Below are 9557 nucleotides of genomic sequence, written 5' to 3'. Positions count from 1 at the left end.
AAAACTTTTCGAAAATTTTAAAATGTAAAGATATTTCAAAAGCTCTAAAGACACTGTTCTTCACATCTCAAAAACAAACAAACAAACAAAAAACATTTCTTTTTTTTTTAGTATCCCACTTTTATTTTGAAAGACTGTGCCTTTAGCCCTTCGAGAGGATCTGATTGGTCGATATTGTGTCCAATCACAGAGCTCGTTGATCGCAGGTGGCAGAGGGAAAGCCGAAGCGCTGTAGTGTCTACGGCTGCTAATGCTGAACATTTACTTACGTTTATAGTTATAGTTCACAGTCAGTTAAAATGAGCTCCATTGGGACCGGGGTGAGTGGATTCAGAAATACAAAATTTATCATAATGTTTGAATGAGATCTGATCATGAAATATCGATTTATACGGAATGCGTGTATGTCTGTGTCATTCTGAAGCTAATAAGCTACTGCTAGTGTGCAGGACCTGTATTAGTGTGTTTTATTCTGCTCCAACCCAATTAAAGTTAATAAAGTCTTTTGAATACTTAGGTAGCATGAGTTATTTTCATTTACATGGTTTAGTTGTGTGTTTTCTGCACTATTTTGCACCTGCTGAGTCACTGCTCGCTAACAATGAATGATAGCTGTTCAAATGAAAAGTCACTGAGGAGGCAAAGTGAAAGTAAATTTGGTGTGTACTACAAAAACTGCTTTGAAACATTTATTTAGCCTCATCATTGATGCCCAGGGTTGTCTTTATTATTGCAGGGATTAAAACGATTTGAATTATTTATTATATTAAATGAACACAAGCATTTTGACAGCAGTTCTCTTCTCCCCCATCCAGTATGATTTATCCGCCTCCACCTTCTCACCTGATGGAAGGGTATTTCAGGTCGAATATGCCATGAAGGCCGTAGAAAATAGCAGGTAATTAGTTAACCACTATTACACAATGAATATTTTAAGCAAGAAACATTTCAATATGCTGCTCTGAAAGGCTTTACCCCATGCATTTTAATGTGATAAAAACACCTATAAAATGTGTTTTGCATTTGATGTCTAATCAGACTGGAAGTTCTTATTAAGAAAATGAATTAAATAACTTGTACTAAAAAAAAAATCCCTTTTTATTGTTCATCAGCACAGCAATTGGCATCCGCTGCAAAGATGGAGTCGTGTTTGGCGTAGAGAAGTTGGTGCTATCCAAGTTGTATGAGGAGGGCTCCAATAAGCGCATCTTCAATATTGATCGGCACGTTGGAATGGTGAGAACATTGAGCAAGTTTGTTTAACAGATTCTCATATAGTGATTTATTTTCAGTAACTTATTTTATCAGGTCCTGTGAAATATTTGAGCTTACATACTTGGATTATGTTTAGGTTCCTTTATTGTATTTTAAAAAAAAAAAATTACATTCAGGTGATTATTTGGACATTGTGTAAACGTAAACTTTTACACTGGGGTCAAAAGGTGGTAATTTTTTTTTTTTTTTTTTTTTTTCGCAAGAAGTCTCTTATGCGCAGCAAGGCTGAATTTATTTGATAATTTTTTTTATACAATTCAAAAATAACTTCTATTTTAAAATTAAAATGCAATTTTAAAATGTAATTTATTACTGTGATTGTAAAGCTGAATTTTCAGCATCATTACTCCAGGCTTCAGTGTCACATGACCCTTCAGAAATCATTCTAATATGCTGATTTGCTGCTAAAAACATTTCTTCTTTTTATTATTATTATTATTATTCAAATTCTTATAATTATTTTCAGGATTCTTTTAGTAGAAAAAAACAGCATTTATTTGAAATAGAAATCTTTTGTAACATTATGTATTATATACCTCCTATAGCTCTAAAACCAATAATTCATTTCTATTAATAACAAATGGCAAACACAATGTGATTTATATACAATGAACAAACTTCATGAAATCAGCCCCAATGTTGGAAGAAGTGTCTCCTATTAAATCTCAAACTGATGGGACCAGATTGGTTATACCCGTTGCAGAATAGGCCATTCCAGGATGACACAAGTTTTTAATACTAGCAGAAAATCCACCAAAATGTTCTTTGTCAAAACTCTTTATCATTGAAGCATGTTTTATTAGATTGTGCTGGTTTTAACCCTGTGAAAAACTTTTTTTTTTTATTCAGTTAATTATTTTGAAGAATGTTTTTAACAAAGTTAAACCAAATAAAGTTTTAGAGTTCTTAGCGAAGATAAATTGTAAACAGCTGGTAGTTTTACCATAAATTTTCCTTGCCATGAAAATAGCCACAGAAGCTGGCATGACATTATAAACAAACAAACAAACTGTCTTTGATCATTTTAATGCATCCTTGCAGAATAAAAGTATTATTTCTTTAAAAAAAAAAAAAAAAAAAAAAAAACTGCCTCTAAACGTGTAAATCTCTACACATATATGAATCCCTGTCTGTATGTCTTCTAGGCTGTGGCTGGTCTTTTAGCAGATGCACGATCTCTCTCAGAGGTGGCCAGAGAAGAGGCCTCAAACTTCCGCTCCAATTATGGCCATGACATCCCACTGAAGGTAAGAGAGAGAGTGAAGCAATAGATCACCCCAAAATTAACATTGTTAGAGATGCTCCGATGGATCGGTCGCAGATATTTATCAGCCGTTTTTTTTGATCAATTTAAAACCATCAGCATTTCGGCTGTAGCATGAAAGGCTGATATAACAAACCAATGGTTTATTAATTAACTGCTTGAAGGCACTGAGTTGTATAATGTCTGTTGCATAATCCAACATTTATCTCTGGGTAAAATTATTAAATGCTTGCTAAAACAAAATGAAATCTGTACAAAATAAAGGAGAGCTCAACAATAAAGTCTGCCCGGTGCCAGCATGAATGATGCTTGAGACAATTGATGGAACCTTCACTGTCCCGAATGGGCCAGTGCTGCATTTTCGCGACAGTTTATCCTTTGCACGTGTTTTTAAGCCTTTCACATTTAAATATTCAAGCGCAAGAAGATTTAAAAGAGAACTCAATTCTCCTCACTGTGTGAGATGTTTTGTGCGCACACACATCCAAAGCACGCTCCCGGAAAGCCGTTTAGACCATACGCAAATACTGAATTGAGTTCTCTTTCACTTTTTCTAATTCACACAAAATTCTATCAAAATGCCCATCTTGGCGAGTATCCTTGTAAACTTAGTTATGTCTTAAATGAAGGTAAACAGTTGAGAAATAAATCACTTGCATACCAGTATATTGGATCCGTGCAGCCTAATATTCCTGCTGCTGTCTCTGCTTTAATGTTAATCAAACAACAAAAGACAAAAAAAAATCACTCGCTACTCTTGACTAAATAACTTTTGTAACTTTAATAAGGATTAATGTATATTTAATTTGTACAATGAGCAATATATTTTACATTTGATTACTTTATTTCTGTATCTGAAAACTACTGTTAGACCTACCTGAAAAGCACTGTTTATTTCATATGCATCTTTGTTCTGTTATATTTATGTATTTATGTTGGCCTGTTAAATGGATCCAATCCATGTTCAATGAAGATGATTTGATGATGCAGCAATAAACTAGCAATAAACTTGAAATTCTTTGATAAACAAAATTTTAAAATGAGATGCTGGTCATTGATGTACTACTACTTTCCTCATTATCCAAACAGCATCTTGCAGACAGAGTGGCCATGTATGTCCATGCTTACACATTATACAGCGCTGTGAGGCCTTTTGGATGCAGGTAGGTCTTCTGTAAAGTTTCGAAAATACAAGATATTGGCTACTTGTAAGAGCTTTTTTTAATATATATATATATTTTTATTAGTGTGTATGACATGTTTTTGAACTTGTTTCTTTTTCTTTAACCTGTCAGTTTCATTCTGGGATCGTATGATGAAGATGATGGTCCACAGCTCTACATGGTTGATCCTTCTGGGATTTCATATGTAAGAGATCTCTTTGCATAAATGATCTCTATCAATCAATACTTTTAAAGGGATAGTTCAACCAAAAATTAAAATTCTGTCATTAATTACTCACCCTCATGTTGCTCCAAACCCGTAAGACTTTCATTCATCTTTGGATGAACACAAATGAAGATCTGTCATTTGAAATGACATGAGGGTGAGTAAATGACAGAATTTTAATTTCTGGGAGAACTATTCATGTAATGTACACTACCATCTTTGACACAATTTGGCCCTGTCTCAAATGGAACCCTAAGCCCTTGAGATGTTCCACCAAGTCCACACTTTCATGACATAATGCCACTTTGACTGTCGGGGAGAAGTTTGCTGCAGAGCTCGCTTCAGTGCGGGCTCAGCAAAAGTGCTCACGAGCACCCTTCTGAAACCTACAATGACAAATGGGACACCCTACGGCAGAGGTCTCCAAACTCGGTCCTGGAGGGCCACTGTCCTGCAGAGTTTAGCTCCAGCCAGCTCCAACACACCTGCTTGAAAGTTTCTTGTATGCCTAGTGAGACCTTGTGGTTCAGCTGGTTCAAGTGTGTTTAATTGGGGTTGGAGCTAAACTTTGCAGGACAGTGGCCCTCCAGGCCCAAGTTTGGCGACTTGTGCCCTACGGTCTTGTGGACTTAACAGACATGCCACACGGCGGCCATTCTAAGTCTACAAGACTTAGAATTATGCACATTAATTGTGCCATTCAGGACAGGGCCTTTACTAGATTTGTTTCCTTATGATTTCAAAAACCTTTTGATTTAAAGGCTTCTGCTTATATCTGAAACTAGTTCTGTAGCCAAATGTTAGTGCAAATGGAACAGAACTACAATGTTACCTTCGTGGTCAAGTTGGAGTGGCCAATGATGGAAAAGCAGCCAAAAAGTGTCCAGCACACATGTGAAATCTTTCAGTAGTGCAATAAAAAGTGCAGATTGTTCCTTTTCATTAACCTGAACCTCATGTACATGTATTTCCCTTTGTCATTAATGTTTAATGTGTGTTTGTTAGGGTTACTGGGGCTGTGCTATTGGAAAAGCCAAGCAAGCTGCCAAGACAGAAATTGAGAAACTACAGGTAGGTGGTATTTATTATATAGACCTTATGCGCCAAAGAAACAAGTGCACAGCCATCTTTTCTTCTGTTTTTGGAGTAGTTCTGTACATTTCTATGGTTTCGCTGTCAAAGAGTAATTGGCTTGTGAAGTGGATTTACTTATTGTAGAGTTAACAAAAGGAAATTACAGAATTTTATCGCCATCTTATTGTCTTTCATTTTTAGCATACACTCATTCAGACCTTTACTCCTAACAGTACAGTTGTGATGTTTAGTGGAAGCATGTTATGCAGTCTTTCTTTGGAACATGTTCAAACAAGAGTCAGCTACTTTCAGTACTGCAGGGACCACATCATATAAAACAGTCTTAATGAAGTAACAGCGTTATGCCTTCAGAAGAGTTTCAAAACAATTACAACACTAGATTCCTTTAGCAGTGTTTGCATGTTTATGTCAACAGATTAATGCGATTAAGTTTGTAAATGTTAAATCCTGTAATTAATTAATTTTATTTTGTTTCAGATGAAAGATATGACCTGCAGAGAACTGGTGAAGGAAGTGGCAAAAATGTGAGTGTTTTATTTCTAACTTAAAATGGAGAAGACCTCAAAATCTAATGCATCATTTATAATCAACACAAGAGAGCAGTAGAGGTCCATGAAAACAGACCATATACCAGCCAAACCAGTCGAACTACTAGTATTGAGTTTGGTGCTTGAGCTTTTAAAGGTCTTGCTCAGCTGAATTTTGTTCTTATCTCTTTGGTTGCTGAGTTTACAATAACGTTGGCTACTAATGAACAGGGTTCCCACACATTTTGACCAATCAATTTAAATGACTTTTACATGCATTTCACAAGCATTGATGGGTTACTGCATAAGCACTTTTCAAGTGTTAAATCATCTTGAGATTGCATTCAAAAAAATTCTGACTAGTATATTTATAATTTAGAGCAGAGCATAAACAATACACAATAGAAATTAACTTCTGTGACTTTTCCAGACCAAAAATATGTTGTTTCTAGATTGCCATGATTGTGGGAGCCCTGAATAAAACATTTATAGCATGCCATATCTAATTAAACATTTTATATCTATACATTGTATAATTATTTGTTTGTGTGTGTTTTGTCATCTCTTCTCAGTATCTATATCGTTCATGATGAGGTGAAAGACAAAGCCTTTGAGCTTGAGCTTAGCTGGGTTGGAGAAGGTAATGACAGGCTTTTATATTCTAATTCTAACCTATCATTAATTTAACTTAGGCTCAATTTACACTTGCACAAAACAGTGTAAATGCACAAAACAGTGAAAATTACACGTCTGACACAGATTGGAATTTGTTGCACACATGTAAAAACAAAAATCTGCACGAGATCCGTTTTTCGCATCCGTTTTGAGCCACTTCCAAATGGTTTTAAATCAGATACATATGCAATATCTGACCTACATCTTAACGCGTATATCCGATTCCCCTTGGAATTCCAAGCCACCACAAGGCGGGCGACACGTTTGGCCACAAAGATAGCTATTTAATGTTGTATTATGAAGCAGACGTGCCAGTATGCGCTCACACTGAAACTCTCCATTTTTTTTTACCGAGGTGGAAACTTTATAATTCAGAAATTGTGCAAACACAGAAACATTCAGGTGCATAGAAATTGGTTTTCAGACTCTGCGCCATTCATTATTTAAAATCAGCTTCACTACTGAAAGCTACATTATATTTCTTCGCTGTTTTTGTAAATGAACTAACAAGCTTCACTATAGATGCATGCAGGTAATTCACAATCTCTCTCTCTCTCTCGTTAATTCCTTCAAATTCTTTCAAATAAATGAAATCTTACTGCGCTACCAAAATAACAAATGAAAATTACCATTATTTTCTGGTCTATATCCGTTCAGTCAGATTTTGCACTTCAAACATCCATAACGGCTTTTAACTTTTTAACTTTGGCAAATAATCATAGCCACCCGACGTAAATTATGAAATAATTTTAGAACGGCCATTTAAAACCTGAGAATCAACCATGTCGCATAGTAAAGCGATCACCAACAGAATTATTTTTGGAAAGGGATTAAACACAGATATCGAATACCAGTCATGTCTAAAGTGAATGTAAACAGACAAAAACTCAGAATATGGTCAAAAGATCAGATCTGTGCATTAAGGCTTGCATTGTAATCGCAGCCTTTACTGAATCTGAGACTTTAGGAAAATATTTGTAATACTTAAAACTTCCTTTCAGTTTTCCTCGACTGCATTTGTGTTTAGTGCTGCATTTCTCAGAAAACCCCTTTCATTGTTTTGTTATATATTCTTTTTTTTTTCTATCCATTTTTAATGTTTTATTTTAAATTTTATAAATTAAATTTTAAAATTTATTATAACTTAAGATTATAATATGAAAATCATGTTGCTTATTGTAATACTTAAAGGGGTTAGTTCACCCAAAAATGAAATTCTGTCATTTAATTACTCACCCTCCTGTCATTCAAAATGCGCAAGACTTTCGTTCATCTTCGGAACACAAATTAAGATCTTTTTGATGAAATCTGAGAGCTTTCTGCCCCTCCATAGACAGCTACGCAATTGAAACTTTAATGCTTCAAAAAGTTCATTAAAGAGAAAACTAATCCATATCGAGTGGTTTAGTCCAAATTTTCTAAAGAGACTCGATCACTTTTTATGAAGCATTGATCAGCGAACATGAACAGAAGCTCAACCGAACTTGATTGACGTGTGAGAACAAACCTCTTCTGGAAGCTCAAACACACAACAATTAACCTCATTGGTTCTCGCACGCAACATGCTTGAGCTTTCGTTTACCACAACTGATGTGTGTTGATGAATGTTTACATGTGAATAAAAGCCTAAATTCAATCTGTTCATCATATAAAGCAATCAAATCTCTTCAGAAAATTTGTACTAAACTGCTCAATTCATATGGATTAGTTTTACAATCTTTATGAACTTTTTGAAGCATCAAGGTTAGTTGCATAGGCTGTCTATAGAGGGACAGAAAGCTCTCAGATACCATCAAAAAGAAGATGAACGAAGGTCTCGCGAGTTTGGAACGACATGAGGGTGAGTACTTTTTAAATTTTAATTTCTTGGTGAACTAACCCTTTAACACTTTATACCTTGCAGCTGTTTGTGTAATGATGTGTGATTCAACATGTCACTCCTACATTTTTTTTAAGTTGTTTGAGTTTTTTTTTTTTATCCCTGATTTTGATGGTGTACCTACAGTAGAAAAGAGGAATTGTTTTATTTATATATATCTTTGTCCCTTTTATTAGTCACAAAAGGAAGGCACGAGCTTGTCCCGAAAGACATCAAAGAGGAGGCGGAGAAATACGCTAAAGTGGGTAACTGTTCCTCTGGTAATAGTCATAACAAAAGCTCTCTTCAGTATTGGCTTATTGTCACATTTCTGTCCTGACAGGAATCCCTGGAGGAGGAAGATGACTCGGATGAGGACAACATGTAAAGAGTGTTGCAAACCGCTGTTTTTCAACTTCACTGACTGTATACCATGTTTCAGACATTCTGGCAACTCTCAGCTTGACTGCAGACAATAAAATGTTTTTTATGTTTTCTAATGGACTAATGTAGTCCTATGTTTTCCTTTTTGCGGGTTTCAAACTTAACAATAAATTCAATTTATAAAACTGTATGAAGCTCTGATTCAGACTCCTAAATTGTCATAATAACCATTCATTAGTTTGGCAGCAAGCTTAAGATCAAAGGATCCACCTTCTCTTTCATAAAACTTGTGGCGTCACTAATTGATATTTATGCACACCCTTGTCTAGAGAATTTGTATATTACTAGGTTGGACATAAGGCACTAAATACATTATGCATTCGGGTGTAAATAAACAGTTCATCTGCAATACGCTGCAAGGACTTGACCCTGAGCCAATGATTAGCTTAGATGTGCCAGCCACCAGCATATGGAGCTCAAAGCAAACCCAGTACATTTATATAATTCACTTTTTAAAATTGTCATCCATGACATTGTAACGCAAGCATGCATGCGCGTTATTGTATTAGTTTTTTTTTAAAAAGTGTGACTAGGTCTTTAACTTTAAGGAACATACTTTCCATAACAGCCATTCTGAGGGTAACACAATGATATTTTACACTGATCAGTCAAGAGTGTGGGCACACCTACTTATTCATTATTATTATTACTAATTTCCAGATTTTAGAATAATAGTAAAGCCATCAATATGATGAAATTAAGGGATGAGAATGATGTAGTAAATAAAAGTTAAATACATTAATTGTCTCCCAGGGTGTCTACAAAACTAATTTCAAGTATTTAAGCAGAAGCCTTCTTTGATCAAAGCTTATGAAAAACATAAATTCATCCAAACTTCAGACTAGCAGTGCATAGACAATTGTAGGAGCTTTGTATCATTTTCTTGGCCTTTGAGGCCAAAGCTTTGCACGTGACCTCTATTTTTTAGCACTATGTGTTGCTGATTATCACTTATGTGGAAAGTTGAGTTTGAATGTTGCTTTAGAAACGGTCCTATACATGTATTATGTAATGTGTGCTGACAGATTAA

General features: G+C 35.1%; 1 protein-coding gene across 1 annotated transcript; it reads left to right on the top strand.

Moving 5' to 3' along the window:
- The first annotated feature begins 152 nt into the window (after positions 1 to 152).
- Positions 153 to 8657, top strand: psma3 (proteasome 20S subunit alpha 3). Its single transcript, XM_051867316.1, has 11 exons — positions 153 to 320; positions 816 to 898; positions 1113 to 1236; positions 2421 to 2522; positions 3629 to 3702; positions 3835 to 3907; positions 4934 to 4999; positions 5501 to 5547; positions 6123 to 6190; positions 8281 to 8345; positions 8427 to 8657. The coding sequence occupies exons 1-11, from the start codon at positions 300 to 302 to the stop codon at positions 8469 to 8471; spliced, it is 768 nt and encodes a 255-aa protein (XP_051723276.1). The 5' UTR covers positions 153 to 299; the 3' UTR covers positions 8472 to 8657.
- The last annotated feature ends 900 nt before the right edge of the window (positions 8658 to 9557 follow it).

The sequence above is a fragment of the Ctenopharyngodon idella genome, chromosome 17 (assembly GCF_019924925.1).
Source record: "Ctenopharyngodon idella isolate HZGC_01 chromosome 17, HZGC01, whole genome shotgun sequence".
NCBI classification, from domain to species: domain Eukaryota; kingdom Metazoa; phylum Chordata; class Actinopteri; order Cypriniformes; family Xenocyprididae; genus Ctenopharyngodon; species Ctenopharyngodon idella.
The sequence above is the reverse complement of the archived record's forward strand: the minus strand, read 5'-3'. Positions and strand labels throughout refer to the sequence as shown.

What these genes read in the sequence shown, in the direction of transcription:
- psma3 (XM_051867316.1), top strand. Translation starts at nt 300, where the DNA reads ATGAGCTCCATTGGGACCGGG. An exon ending in AAGGCCGTAGAAAATAGCAG is followed by an intron (nt 899 to 1,112) that starts GTAATTAGTTAA and finishes ATTGTTCATCAG; the next exon opens with CACAGCAATTGGCATCCGCT. An exon ending in ATCCTTCTGGGATTTCATAT is followed by an intron (nt 3,908 to 4,933) that starts GTAAGAGATCTC and finishes TGTGTTTGTTAG; the next exon opens with GGTTACTGGGGCTGTGCTAT.